Source organism: Canis lupus, chromosome 9 (assembly GCF_048164855.1).
Source record: "Canis lupus baileyi chromosome 9, mCanLup2.hap1, whole genome shotgun sequence".
In the NCBI taxonomy this organism is placed as follows: Eukaryota; Metazoa; Chordata; class Mammalia; order Carnivora; family Canidae; genus Canis; species Canis lupus.
In genome coordinates, this window is record NC_132846.1 from 53,686,766 (window position 1) to 53,702,705 (window position 15,940).

The following is a 15,940-nucleotide window of genomic DNA, read 5'->3' on the forward strand; positions in this document are numbered from 1 at the left end:
CTATCCATCACTTACAAGTGGCCAAACATTCTAGATGTCCTTTGGGTAACACAACGGCCCCTCTCTGACTCTGGGAGAGTTTGTCTGGGTCAACATCAGGAACAAGACCAGAGCCAAGCTTAGAGAATTTCACCAGTTCCTTTTCTTTAGTGTCTTACATTTGCTTTGAAACTCACAAAGTGTTCTTTGGGGAGAGAGACATTGTAAGAACTTCTGAAATGCCCTATTGCTTGAGCCTACCCACATCGATTTTCTTTTGCCTCTGGCTCTAATACATAGTATTCATTCTTTGACTGTTCATTAGACCCATAGTCTCATTTTTTAATGTCAACAAAGCAATAAAGAAAACTTTTTTTCTTTTATTCTAGGACTCAAAACAAAATGTAAAAAGTACCTCTGGCATTAATTTTGCACAGATGAATGTTGTTACCGTATTCCTATTAGCATGTCCATGTGCTTGACAACATTTCAGATGGTATTTATAGGCTACCTGCAAGAAAGCATGTTCTACCAGCCTGATGCAAATTGCCAGAACCTTTAAGACACTCTTCCTCAACTTAGTAGCAGTATATCATCATTACCTGTGGCTAGACCAAGAAATCGCATCTGTCAATGCCTGGATTGCTCTTTTACTTTCAGTGGTTTTAGAAACCCACTTTGTTTTGGAAATGGGGTTAGCTAAGTATATTTTAGAAGACTCAGAAATATAAAAAGTAACAGCTAGGAGATTTCAGAGATATTTAGGATGTTTCATTTTCTATAGCTCGTTGATCTTTGGAAGATAACCTTTGTGGGTCCAAATGGAATATGGCCATGTTTTGAATGGAGGCCTGGTAAAGTTCTGAGACCATGGAAGTACACCCTGAAATCATTGTGGTTCCTTTAGATCATGAGGAAGGAACAGAATCGTATTAATAATAATTCTTAAACGTGAATGTTTTTCATATCCCAGGTTTTGTTTATTCTCTACTTATTATACTACACCAAGTCCTATGGTGAATTGAGAAATGGGGAAACTGAGGCTAAGTCACTTGCCTGAGGTCACACAGCTATTAAATGCTAATGCTAGAACTTGAAGCCAAATTTGTCTCCAAAGCCCATGATCCTAACTCCTGTGCTGTATTAATTATGGCTTAAAGAAAATAAGGGTAATAGCTAATGAATAGGATCTGTGTTTGGACCACTAGAGTATAATAATAGAGGTGTCATAAAAGTCATTTTCTGTGCTACATGAAAATTCTCTATATTGTTCCATTCTCTAATTTAAAGAATATTTATTCCTTTGGGACTGGCAACAAATTTCAAGTTTACTCCTTTGGAACTGCAAAGAGAGACCGATGTTTTGGGAAACTGTTGAAGGGTCAATTTGCTTTCCTTGTCTTCCTAACTCTGTTCTCTCTCTCTCTCTTTTTTTTTTTATCCTAAATGGATTCACTCAAATGTAGAAAACATGAGGTGTTTCCAAATAGAGGTTGGAGCTCTGTGTGAACCAGTTGGGCCTTAAAAATTTCACCTCAGAGTATTCTTCTCTTCACAATATTATAATTCAACAGTGCATGTTAGATGTGTCTCCAAGGAGTTGAAATACTTGATAATAGAACCAATGATACAAATGCAAATGAATGTAGGAGGCCAATGGCCTTAAAAAAAATCTCAATTTCTGATAAAAAAAATGGATGGGGATACACATGCACACACACACATTTTTAATTTTAAACAGAACGAAATGTGACTAATTTTCTTTCTAAAACTCAGTTCTATGTAGGTGAGTGTCAGACCCATATAAGTAATTTAAGAACTGTCTATTTGAAGATCTCATGGTGCAATTTATAGATTTCTCAGTGTGTTTGAGAAATGTGGTCATTACATTTTCTTGGTCTAATTAGTAACACACATATGCCTCTTTTTAGTGACATTATGACATTACTATTCATAAGGCCATTCTTTCTTGAGGACGTCTTCACTTCTGTTGAAGAACTGATTTCACACTTTGTTTAAACTTTCATACTGGTTGCTATATGAAATGTACAACTGAATGTCATTAAGGATTTAATATGAATGTATGTGAATTTTACAAGGTTTGCTCAGCTTTCAGGTAGTCCCCGTGTATGAATTCTTATGTTTAGAAGGTTGTTTACTATTCAGTCAGTCTAGCAAATGGGGCCTGGGGCAAATGAACTCATTCTCATGCACATGTTTCTTAAAAAAGTTCTTACTAATGTTTGAGATAAATTAAAATAAAAACCAACAAGAACATGAAAAGAGACTAAGAACAATGTTAATGTGGCAATTTAAACCAATTTGGTTTTCCAAATGACCATCCATCTTTCACAACTTTTAACAGTATGCAAGATCACTATCATTAGTGCCAGATGCTATGAATCTGATGTGGAAAACTTAAAACTTTTTTCTAAATGTCTTTAAAGCTGAGATGGAGAAGAATGACTCTCTCTCTTTCACTTTCCGATGGGTCTAAGGTTGAATCATGGCTATGCTGTTCTCCCAACATATTACTTATTGATTATCCAACATACTTTACTCTTTTTCTAGCCTGTACCATGCCTCAAAATGATTTTTCTATGGGGATTTAGATTTGAAAGAGAGTGTATGGAGAGGGGATGCTTAGGAGGACAAAGAGCCCCCTTATGTATTTTGGAGGAAGTAAATCATTGTACCTTCTTATTTAGTTATTTCAGTGCATATAAAACTCTGGAAGTTGGAAATTTTAGATACTTTTGATTTTTCCTGCATGTTTCCAAGAATATTTACCTTTACATTTGCTCTTGACTTCACTAATCTATTCCACAGTGAGTGGAGTGCAGGGTATCACTATATTTGATGTTGTAGCCAACAACAGTAACAGAAAACCCAAAGTAATAGAATATATTTAAGGTGAATCTGGCACAACCCATTTGCCATTTTTCAGTATAATACTTCAGTGTAACTAAAACTTGAGAGGGGTCAAAACTTATGAAGATGGATGATATCCTTTGTCTTACCTGTCTTCTTTAGGGTAGGATTAAGAGGAAGAGATATAAGTTCTTTTCAGTGCATGCTCCTTTTCTCTGAAGACAAGTAAAAATTTACCCAACTTCATTTTGGATTATTAGAATTCTTAATACCCAGATCTACCAGGGAGGATTATTATAATAATCTCTAATTGGTAACTATATTAACAGATAAATTAACATCTTTTGCCATGGACTTATTGTACAACCAAGAAGTTGCCTTTCTGCTTTTTTCTCCTTGCCTACATCTTCTCCCTCCACCTTTTTTTTTTCTATGAGAAATAATACTCCATTTATTGGATCTATCCTTTTATATGTAAATATGTTTTATCCCAGCCACATAAGATCCCATTATGTAGGCTAGAAACAGACCCAGTGTTGTCTCTTTCATGAGCTTTGTTTTTGTTGTTACTGTTTTTGTTATTTTTTTATTCCTTGGGAATGAGAATGTGTCAGCTTCTTAAAATCATTTGTTTATAGCAGAAATGAATGGGGAATCTTGGAAACATCTCCCAGCATGGCCACTCTTTTCCATGTTACACCTCATGGAAAGCAGGTACCAGTTTAGTCACACGTGGAATCTTTTCTGTGAATAATAACCCCTATAGGAAGGTGGCCTTAAGATTGAAATGCCATGATCACCTTCTACTCATTTGGCCTGATGCTCTATTTAATCCTCACATTCTTTCTGGCTTTTAGACTTCTTTGAAAATGATTTCCAAGATACCTGTTTTGAGATTTTCATTTCGTTTTTTAATGTTGGTAATTTGGAATGAGATTCCCTGAGTCCCAACATAGGTCCATAAGCTAAAAGTCATGAATTAGAATTTGCTAGTTTTTGCTTGATCACTATGAGGTTGGTTGATGAGGTAGAGCAGTTCCCAAAGTATGGCTTCATTATTTTGTGCTTCGAAGCATATTCATTAGGGGTATATCTCCACAATACCGCTCTCCAAGTCTGTCCTAATTAGACAAACCATTCAGGGATAGTAACAACAGTTACAAAAGGAATAAGGGGGCATAGTAGCAGTTAAAAGATTTATGTTTGAGGCTTAAAACTAATTAGATATTTCATGCTTAGAGGAAGTATCCCAAATAGGCTTTTTGAATAGATACATGTTCAGAAAGGACCTCTCATAGAAAGGTAAGAGAGAGAGAGAGACTAGATAACCATATACAGCTTGCATCTATTAGTAATAAAATATAGATGCTTAAAAGTCTGCTAATACTCCATCACTATATTTATAGCCACTTTGGTTTACAAATATTTACTTTGGGTTTTCTTCTTTTAAAATATAGTACAAAAAATTAAAATATGGTACAAGTCTTAAATAGATATAAAGAACCATCTATAATACTCCATCTATTTAACATAGGATGCCAGGGTCTCCTTTATGGAATAAGAAGTCTCCCTTGGCCATCAAGGCTTAATTATCTTTTTCCCTTCACCAGAAGATAAAGCAGTTATAAACACTTGAGTGGAGAATAAGGAAGTACATGACCCCATACTCCTGATATGGTATAGTACTGTAAGAGTAGATCTTGCATGACTGAGACCCTGAGAGTCCCCTACCATGGACTAGTCAATGAACTACTCACAAACCAAGAAATTCCTTGTGCCTCCATTGGCCCAATATGATGAAGAAGAGTAATGGTAAACCCATTTCGATAAATGGCCAAACATCTCACTGATTCCTATCTCATGCCACATTTCCAAAATGTGATGGAGCACTGCATAGCTAAGACTAGCCTGACCTCAAACATGTCAACCAAGGGCAGAGTGACTTCGACTCCACCTCTACTAAAGATAAATTGATATCTATTTCTAAAAACTTCATAAACAAACCAAAAACCTAGGATGTTTTTTAATGACGTATTGACTTTTCAGATTGTTTTTTAAGCTGTTTTTTAAACTTTAAAGGCAACACTGATAATGAACGCTTCCAAATGGTAAAACAGAAAATCCCCTTCAAATATAACCGGCCCGTAGAGGAGTGGCTGCAGGAAAAAGGTAACCGTCGTTAAAACTTTCATTTTAAAATCATTTGATTCTAAACCCTCATTTTTAAAGCCTGCAAATAAATGTTCCTTAAATGATAATCGCCTGCTGCATAAATGACTGTTTTAATTTTCATTATAATTTGTGTCAGCTTCCACCTGCCATATGTTGATAAATCATGCTATAATACATTGCCATTAAAATACAGTTAAAGGGACTAACATCTAGCTTGCTATCAGCGTGACAACCACAAACAAGAAATTCCAGGAACCTCTAAAAAAGAAATGTATTATGGCAATTTAACCACTGCATGACATTATTTGTTAATTTGTTTTAAATTACCTCTTATACCAAAGCTTTCTAAAGAAATTTCAAAAGTACTCTTTAAACTTACATCTTGAGGCTGTTTTGGCTTTACTCTCTAGCGTGGATAACAAAAAAAAAAAAAAAATCATCATCAGATCGACTCTTGTAACTTAAACTGCTTAAGACAAATGTTATAAGGGGAGCAGTGTTTTCTAACATTTGTTTTTAAATGAAGAAAGTATGAGAAAGATGAATTTTGCCTTTAGATTCAAACTTACAGAGGCAAAAGTATTTCATAAGAGGTTAATTGTGTCCTAGTTGCTGACTGAAACTAAAAAAAAAAAAAAAAAAGAAGAAGCTTATTTTACACTTTGGTTGTATAATACCATTATGGGTTTGATATTTATGCAACAAAAGTGGAAGTAGCTAAGACAATGAGTTGGAAAAGAAAGGCTCATGAAAGGCAAAACAGCAGTTCTATTTCCTGAAGAAAACAACCACTTTGTTAATAAAAGAGGGCAGCGGTTATACCTGATGTTAGAATTTTCTGTGTGGCTTCTGTTTGTTAGGATGTAAACTATTACCTTTCAATGAAGAGAATGCTCTGTTTCCGGAAACTATTTATTCCCTTCTTTCCTGAGCCAGTGTAAGCTACTCTTGTCTCAAGACCTTCAGTGAGTTCTTAAAATTTATAGAGATTTGATTGAGTTATACATAAAAAGTAATTGAATATATTAATATGCAACTTAAGCAAACTTAATTACAGTTTTAAGTTGGGTGACAACATTTAGACCCTTAAACACGGAAAATCCTCACTAAGTCTTAACTGTTTGCCCTGTTTTTAACGTATGTGGTCTAATTAAAAATAAATTAAGAATAACTCTAAAAAGCAAATAATTTTGTTTAGTAATCACCAGCTCATAAAGTCCCTTTAACATTAAAGACTATGATTGCCTCACTTTTTAAAAAGGAGAAGAAAACTAGATGCATGTCTGAGTCTCATGTGCCTGAGAGAACTTTTTTTTCTTTCGATTTTATGTTAATAATATTTTCTTTTACTCCATCGCCTTTTGAAGTCTAAGTTTAAGAGCATGCCAGGCGTTTTCATTTGTATAAACCATTATAAAGTTATGAGTAGGCTTTTAGTTTTCCTTCTGATAGCATTGTTATTAGTTGGCTTTCATATAGAAGGACACTTTCAAATAGATGACAAATCGAAGGGGAAGGGTGGTTCAGGTGGGAATGGAGGGTGGCTTGCTAGTTTCTTAACCAAATATGTATGTATTTATATATGCACATAATATTGAAAATGATTATTTGCAAACTTGGAGGTTCTTTCTTCTACATTATTTTAACTGAAATTACTTTTTTTACGCATTGGGTGAGTAACATCTATTCATTCTATTGCTTTACCCCTTCCTCTGTCTAGCTAACCTTCTCTTCAAAAGGAGTAGAAAATATATACCAAAAGACCTTGTAAAGACAATGAGTAAAAGAGGGTAAAGATGGAAGGATGAATAGGCAGACGTATCAGGAAGTACTTGGAATGCCTCTTTGGAGTTATTTCTGTCATTGGAGAAGAGATCTGGGTCATAGCATTCCTGAGTCTGTTTTCTGGCTCTGTCTACTATTGACTGATACTTTCTGACCTTAGACAATCCACTTAACCTCTTTATATCTCAGATTTCCCATCTAAGGAGAGGAGAAATAATACTGCCTATTCCCCAAGGGTGTTCTGAGGTTTAATTAATTAGTCTTTGTGTAACACTGACTGGAGACGTGCAAAGATTTAATTTAAGCAGTATGTGAACTTGATATCCAAATGAGGTAACAAAAATGACTTCCAAGGAGATGGGCACCCAAAGCAAAACAAAAAGAAACCTGCTATAAGCCCTGTACTAGTATAACCAAATTTAGTATTGTGAATGATAGAACAATTCTTAGTTGGGGATATAGATATCATAATTGCTTATTGTAAAACACATGATTGATCATAATGAATGACAATAATGAGATCTGACATTGATTTTGAGAAATCTTGAGCAAATGATAAAACTTGCTCCAGTCAGTCCCTTATAATAACCCTTCATAGGGAAAGGGTAGTGATGACTGGTTCTGAGTTATTCATTTACTCCTCCTTGGCTGAGAGAGGTAAATTGATCAGAGGAAAAACTGGCAGGAGACTGAGTTTCCCATTATTACTTTAGTGACTGTCAGCTTTACTCTGAACTACCTAATCCAAGGTACAAAGGGCTAGGAAAGCATCTTGAAACAGAAGAAAAACAGATCTAGCCAGAAATAGACCATAAAATAGACAAGCAAACAAAAAATCCAAACACTTCCTATAGCATGATGAAAAATGGAAGGATAGACAACCTCCTTCCCTATTTCACCCCACGAGCGTTTTGTTCTCAAGAAACAGTTAGATCTCTCTGGGAATGCAGCAATAGCCAATCATGGAACAGTGGCTTCGTCTGTGGAAACATGCCTTGCCCTTCTCTAAGCATGGGTTAGTCTTGAACAAAGAAAGACCATTTTATGCAGTATACTATGGCAACTGGAATAAAGGAGATCCATTGTTTCCAGCCAATGTAATTCAATTTTGCATTTCAGTTCTCCCTGACCCTCTTTTTATTTGTAATAATTGGCAGAATAACATCACTAGAAAAATAAGGTGAGGATCATTACAGGTGTGAAGTACTTTCAGAAATATAAAATTTCTTGCCTATCACTAGCTATCCCTATTCACTGATCATCCATGCTAAAGCATATACCAAAAAGGAGATGAATAAATATTATGGTTGGCCGACAGTTGTGTGAATAGAAAGGATAGCTTAACATTAGGTCTATCTGGTGTAAGCTACTGAATTGAGTCCTAGAGATGTCCTTTTGGGCAGCTCCTCTTTATTATGTTACGTTGCCCACAAAAGCCTATGCAAGGGTGAAGGTGTATTTATTCTCTTCCATCATGGCATTTCTTTTGCAGTAAGCTTAGACCCCCTCAAAAAGCTATTGTCAAAGAAATGATAGTAGAGAGAGTTGAATTCCAACCCATTATCCAGTGTTATTGTGCATTGAACATTTTGCTGCATCTTGTGTGAGAAATGAGAGGCCATCGGGCAGGCGATGTTGCATGTGCACAGGGCACTGAAGGAATTGGTAGGAAAATAATAGAAATCTATTAGATCTATTTTGAATTTCCCTTAGGATCTGAACTATTCTGTTATAAAATCCAACAGATTCCATTTTCATTTTCCAAATATTTTTAGAGAGTGCAGATAATTTTCACTATAACAAAATTCTTTGTTCTATTCTGCATACAGCAGTATTTAACACTTTCAAAAAGGTATTCTTTATAAATCATTCTTGACTAATATGCCCTTAAGAGTTGTTCCATGAGCAGAATTCACTCTTGCATAAAGAATTCCCTCTGAAAATATACACTTTCCTTTTTTTGACTTTTCCATTTCATCCATTATTATACATTCAGAAGGCATTACACGTTATATACTAGAAATTCAAGGATAGCTAATTATTGTATAGATTTTAAGACTGTGTATTAGTGGTAGAGGTTAAGAGCCCAAAAATTACAGTATGCCTCTATTCTTTTTAGAGATAGTGGCGCAAAAACCTTAGTCTTTTAAAATTAGACTCCCTTTTAATAAGCAGGCAGAAATATTCCAGAACATCCCAGTCATTTATAGCTAAAATAAATCAAGTGATTGGATTAAGAATGATTACTGATTTAAGTGAAGAAAAATTCAAAGAGGATATATTTAATTCCATTAATAAGTTTCTGCCCCTTTTCCATATGGAAAAGCGGAAGGAAATAATCCAAAGAAATAATAGCATAGAATGCCTTAGCCTTAAAAAGCTGCATAAGTTTTTCTGGGAAAAATCTAGCACTTAAGAGAGTCTTTTTTTAAGTAGAGGTAGTTGGTAAGAAGATAAATTGAGTTGCACTATTCTAGACTATTATGTCATGATTTCATTCTGATAGTTTTCTATTCACAGAAGCACAAATGGTTCCCCAAATGGGAACTCCAAATAAGTTAAACTACTGCTAGTCTTCAACACATTAACATACCTTTATACCATTTTAAGGAGTTTTTTGTGTTGCTCTTTTTCATTAATATCCATCCTCTCTTTTAAAATTCATTGATTTGGAATGACATTATTTCCCCATCCCAGAAACATTATCAACACCTGCTTATTTCCCATGTTTTAGGGAAAGATAGAATTGTGTGACCATAATTCCATCCCTCCCCAAAAGAGATAGGAAATTATCTGTTGTGATGTTTATTAAACAGAGAGTATAGATAGAATATTATGTATCATGAAGATTTCTAGAAAATGAGGTGTTGGTGAGTAAACTTTTATTTCTGTAAGTATTCAGTGAATCCAAATCTTTTAATTGGAATTTAATTTAGTTTCAGTTTATTTAATTATCAGACTTTTTTTTTTTTTTTTAGACTTTTTTTTTTTTAATTCAGTGTCCTGAGTTACCTCACTGAGTTTTTGTTTGCCATATATAATTCTTTTAGTAGCTGTTATATAACTTTGTAGGTTAAAACTTAGTGCAATTGGTATTTATTACTGTCATCACCTGATTTGGAGGTTCCATTCTGTCATTCACAACTACATACCTAAGAAGACTGCGATACTGTACATCATTGAACCAAGATTTCTCTTTCCTCACAATAATAAAATAGAGACTAAATTATTCAGCTTATCTAAGATATCCAGCTAGACAGTGGAAGAGATAAACATAGTGAAATGTTACTTGCTAATATTCATTGAATTTTTGTTATCCAGTTTTCTCCCCTTCAATTGCTCAAGGAAGCCTTTTTTGATACCTGGTCCATTCAGACTAGGTAAAGCAAAGAAAAATAACATATGGGAATAATAATGTTTCCTCCACCCAACCCACTAGGCCGGCAGTTAACCATCTTCAACACCCAGGCGCAAATAGCCATCGGTGGAAAAGACAAAGGACGTCTCTTCCAAGGCCAGCTCTCTGGGCTCTATTACGATGGTTTGAAAGTACTGAACATGGCAGCTGAGAATAACCCTAATATTAAAATCAACGGAAGTGTCCGACTGGTGGGAGAAGTCCCTTCAATCTTGGGAACAACACAGACGACCTCCATGCCACCAGAAATGTCTACTACTGTCATGGAAACCACCACTACAATGGCTACTACCACAACCCGCAAAAATCGCTCTACAGCAAGCATTCAGGTAAGCCTTTCTCCAACTCTTAATTGATTCTGCTTTTTTTTTTTTTTTTTTTTTTGTCTTTGAGATGTTACTATAATATCAGTGTTGCTATGTTGCCAAAGAGTCCGAATTACCATGTTTGTAGGGAAGATGCCTACAGATTTTCACAGTAATAAGATCTAGGAGTAGAGAGAGACAAATTCATTGCTAAAGAAGTTATAAAAGTTTTGCGTGCACTTATAGGGTATTATTCCTATCATATTTATTGCCAAAATGGTAAAGCTGTTATTCAAAATGAGCAACGGCTAACAATTTCGGTATGAAATACTCCTCCATTTATTTAATTATTTTTCTTTTCAGTAGTAAAAAGGGAAAAAGGGGAAAGGAAAATTTGTTATCATAGGAGAGACTATATCCTAGTTCAGTTCTATTCACATCCTCTTGATGGATTTGCTGAAACATGAATTGTTAAGTTTTAAGACCAATAGGTAGCATTAAATCAAGGGCAATTGAAGCTAGAAGTTCAACTAATGCTTATAAAATGTAATCTTTGCTTTTGTTATTGAGTGTTGACCAATCACTTGTTATTTTTTTATCTATTTTGTTTCTTCTATATTTGACCAAGATTCTATATGACAATAGATATTGTGAAGGTCTGAGTTTAGCTATGTAGGAAGTCTTTAGTTTTGTGGTAATGGTTTTGTTTTTTCACTTAAAAGTAATTATACCCAAGCTAAAGCTTAATGCTTTGCTGGCTCCCTTGGCGTTTCATAAATCTAGTTAGTAGGGGATAGGAGGTTAATCGAGTTATTAGCCTTAAATGCCGTGGCATAAAATAAGACATTCCAATTGCTTGTGGGGGAAATTACCCTGAGCCTAGTTAGTGTTTATAGAAGATTCAGTAGATCAGTACTTGTCCTTTCTGTTTCTTAGTTTTAAGACATTATCCAGGAGCTCAATTGAGTCTTTGACATCACCCTCTCATTGATGTCAGTGGGCACTGTAAACATAAAGTCAATAATCAATTAAACCCCATATATGTTCTCATTCTTCTGAATTAAGTTTATGCGAGTTAAGTAGAGGTAAAAGTGTTGTCTTCCTTTTCCCTTTTCTTTGGGTAGAAATATCCAGGCAGCTCTTTACATGATTTCATGGGAACAATTCAAGGCTGTATGCACTGATGATGTTATCAGGCCAATTTTATGTATTTTAGAATGGCTACTAAGAATCGGGTTAGCATAGCAGTCTTATAGTTGTGTGTGCTGTTACATGTATACCTATGCACATGCTCAAAAAAGAAATGGCTTCTTCTCTACTGATATTAAAGCAATAACTCCTGACACTTCACTCTACTCACTGAAAAGAAGATAAAAGGCAATATATATTTCTATTATGACTCTCTATAGCTCAAGAGCAGATCTGTTTATGGTTGGTGAACGGATAGTTCTGTCTGCACAGGTCCTGGCAGACTTGTTCTGTTTCTGTCGTAATACATTCCGCTAACTCTGTGGGAAGCAGAGGAACAAATGGCTTTTTCTTCATAGGAGTGGCTGGTCCTGTTGTCTTTTTCAAGGCCAAATTTTTACTGACCTCAGAAGGATTTAATGTTACATAGGGATTCAGGGACTAAACCATGGCAATTATAGGTTTTGGCTTTTCCTCCTGCAACAAATACACAAATAGGAGAACAGTGGGTGAGTCTTTCCAAAAGCTAAGGAAGCTAAACTTGCAGATAAGAGTAGGGTACAAGGTACAAAATCTTGCAAGTGATTATGACTCTGAACATCATAAAATCTATTGTCATTTTGGAAGATGTGGACAGCTGGAGCATACCCTTCTAACTACCTCCTGTTAGAGTTTCTTTTCGTTTGCATCCAGTGATAATTAGATTTCATCTACATATCTTTCCTTTTCCTTCTACCATGGCCATAAAGATGAGTTATATATCTGTTGACATTCTTGTTGTTAAGGATGTGTAAATGCAAATTCTTAGAGAAAAGACAACAGGCTAGTAGAATTGTACTAGAGTGGGATGAGGGATCAAAAAGCTCCAAATTCTTTGTAAAGATTAGCTAGAAGAAATAACTTTATGCTGAGAATTTTGGACTTTTTTGTTCTTGCCAACTAGCCATAAGAACTTTGCCCTAATACTTACTGTGATGATCACAGAGTGTTACGTGTAAGTGATGAGTCACTAAATTCTAGTCCTGAAACTAATATTACATTGTATATTAACTAACTGTAACCTAAATAAAAACTTGAACCTAAAAAAAAATAAAATAAAAATAAATAAATAAATAAATAAATAAATAAATAAATAAATACATACATAAATAAATAAATAAACAAACAAACTTTGTCCTGGGCTCCATAAAAACTCAGTAGCCTGCCTTGTCTCCAAACTTTTTCTGACCTCAAGTACAAATTATACCAAGCCTGTGTTAGAACTGGGGACCTTAGATTTAGGACAATTCCCAGACTCTGAAGACTTTCGATGAGGAAGGTCAGTCAGTCTCACAAGTTCTTATGTATCCTTGTGTGACCCAGCTAATTTTCTTGAGTGAACTGGGCTCATGAAAATTTGATCTGTGGGGAAAAAAGAAGTGGGGGAATACTGGATTTCATGTTCACCAGGCCAATTATGTGTGAAATCTTACAACCTTTTCCAGATGATACTCTGTTCCGTCTTCCTTTGCTTTGATTGCCTTGATAGACCAGGAGACTCTTCCAGTAGAAATAAAATTAGCATTAAAATCTTGGTGTAAAACCCTCTGGCTATACAACAATCTACTGGTTCCTTCTTTAAGCATAAGCTAAGAAAACATCATTTGAGCAATTCACTTCTGATTGACTTTGGTTTGTGTTGATTTCAGATCAAAGGAAAACTGCCAAGCACTTTCAGTGTTGCTCCTACCTGTGTGTGAACATAAACAGTTTTTGAGTTGACATGCTCTAGCCTCCTGAAAATAACCACTACTTCGATCTTTCTGAAACTCTAGTTTGTTACAGAACTGCTTGTGTATCACATGGACTGTGTTAAATTATAGCTATGGTACCCAAATATCAGGTCTTTACCCTATATTAAGAAGAGTGTGTCTAAGTGTGCCTGGGTGGCTCAGTCATTTAAGCATCTGACTCTCTGTTTCAGTTCACATCATGATCTCAGGGTCCTGAGAGCAAGTCCTACATCAGGCTCCCCACTTAGCAGGGAGTGTGATTCCCCTCTCTTTCCCTCTAACCCTCCCTCCACTCCTGCACACTGTCTCTCTAAAATAGATAAGTAAATCTTTAACAAAAGAAGAAGGAGAAGGAGAGGAGGAGGAGGAGGAAGAGCTGGAGGAAGAGGAGTGTGTTTAGGTCCTCCCTGGAATATAAAAAAAAAAAAAAAGTTAAGATTGAGAAAGCAGGGGGATGCATTGAGAAGGCAGGTGAGTACATTGAGAAAGCAGGTGAGTGAGTGATGGTATTCAGGAAGAGTAGGTGCTCACTGAAAATTTATTGAGTAGATTGGAAAACAAAATAGGCCTTATTACATACCTTATCATCATTTAACAACCAGAAGTGGCATGGCTTACATTTTTCCCTCTAGAATGATCAGTGTGTTTTGGACAATTTTAATTTTTCTTCAGTGGTAAGGCCATAGCAGTGATTAAATGCATGTATTTGGAGTCAGGCTGCCTGGGTTTAAAATGTAGATCTTCTTCATATTAGTTAAGTGACTCTGAGTCATATGTTGTGGCTAACTGTTGTTATGGAATGGATTTTCCCATAGTTTAGTGGCTTAAAATAGCAACTGTGTCATTGGATCTCACAATTTTGTGGATCAGAAATTTGGGCAGGGTTCAGCAAGGCAATTCTTCTGCCCAACATGGAGTTGACAGAGGTTGCTCAGTGGCTGCTCCGGTCTGGAGAATCTGGCTTCACTCACACACTTCTGTCTTGGTGGGTTAACTAGAAACACTGGACTCAGCTGGGTGCATCGATCTCTATGTAGTTTTTAGTTCATGGAGGTTCAAGGGTCCTAGAGAAAGTTTTTCCAGTTTTCTAAGTTACAGGGAAAGGAAATATAAACCTCACTTCTTGATGGGAGGATAGCAAGAATTTATAACTAACCTAAATCTACCACTTTGTATAATTAGAGAGAGGGAAAGATACTAGTAGGGTACAGCTTATATTGAGGGATTGTTGTGAGGTTAACTGAGTTTTAATATATGTAAAATGCTTAAAACAAGTACATCTTGTGGGATCCCTGGGTGGCGCAGCGGTTTAGTGCCTGCCTTTGACCCAGGGCGCGATCCTGGAGACCCGGGATCAAATCCCACATCGGGCTCCCGGTGCATGGAGCCTGCTTCTCCCTCTGCCTATGTCTCTGCCTCTCTCTCTCTCTGTGTGACTATCATAAATAAATAAAAAATAAATAAAATCTTTAAAAAAAAAAACAAAAAACAAGTACATCTTGTAAAGTGAGATTAAATCTGCTTTAACCTTATTTTATTCTATCCCCAACATTTATTATGAAAGTATCCTCTCAAGCAAGGATATACCTCAGAAAATAGGGCTGCTTCTACTAATAGTATCTGTAGTTCAGATTGGGGGCTCAGAGCTTTTGGGGGGATAGAGATTTGAAGGAGACTCACGGTAGAATTTGGAGGCTGGAATCAGTACTGCAAATGAAAAGTTCCTAAGTTCTCAGGAATGAAATTCTCTGATAGCTCACTTCCCATCTTTAATTTTTTTTCTTTCATTTTAAACCAACCTGGAGTTTTGTGGGCCTCAGAGACTATGTTCTTCATGAAATATATCTATCCACATGTTTTTAAGGTTACAAAGAGAAAAAATCCAGGATCTTTGCCATGATGGAGCTTGATATTAGCAAGCAATATGAGGTAGTGACCTACAAATGGTGCCGGCATGGGGGAGAATGAGGGAGTTGTATGGAATGATTTGGCTGGATCTCATGAATAATGTGGGAATGGAACTGGGCCTTGTAGAATGAGTATAATTGGATACATGGTAAAGAGAAACAAATCTCAGGTTAGCTAAATGTCAGAAGCTAAGTTGTCAAACTCAGGGATGATAATTCCTGAGAGAGATAGCCAAGTCCAACAAGAACAAAGAATGCATAGGAGAGATCTGTGAAAGGCAAGAGATCCAGATTCTATGAACCGTGGCCCAATACTCCCCTAATTTGGAGAGGACTAATGAGGAGAACTGCATTAGGTTCTCTGAACATCTTACTTCCAGGGATTGCCCCAGAAATTAAGCAGGCACTTCTATTACAACTGACCTCAGTGTCAGGGTTACTATCATGACACTGATGGGTCAGCTTCTAAAATGGAAAAGTTCAACTCAGTCTATGTTCAAATTCCTTGGTCCCTATTCAGGAGAGAAGGCAAAAGTGAGAAAT

General features: G+C 35.9%; 1 protein-coding gene across 25 annotated transcripts in view; it reads left to right on the plus strand.

The window, feature by feature from the left end:
* Nucleotides 1–15,940, plus strand: part of NRXN3 (neurexin 3) — a 1,529,630-nt gene that overhangs the window by 1,376,145 nt on the left and 137,545 nt on the right. For 16 of the 25 annotated variants that reach the window (XM_072839524.1, XM_072839530.1, XM_072839517.1 and 13 more), the window contains 2 exons: nucleotides 4,930–5,019; nucleotides 10,247–10,554. In XM_072839524.1, the coding sequence (XP_072695625.1) occupies nucleotides 4,930–5,019; nucleotides 10,247–10,554 (398 nt within the window). The remainder of the gene's footprint in view (nucleotides 1–4,929; nucleotides 5,020–10,246; nucleotides 10,555–15,940) is intronic. The other 9 variants (XM_072839521.1, XM_072839534.1, XM_072839522.1 and 6 more) reach the window with 1 other exon arrangement.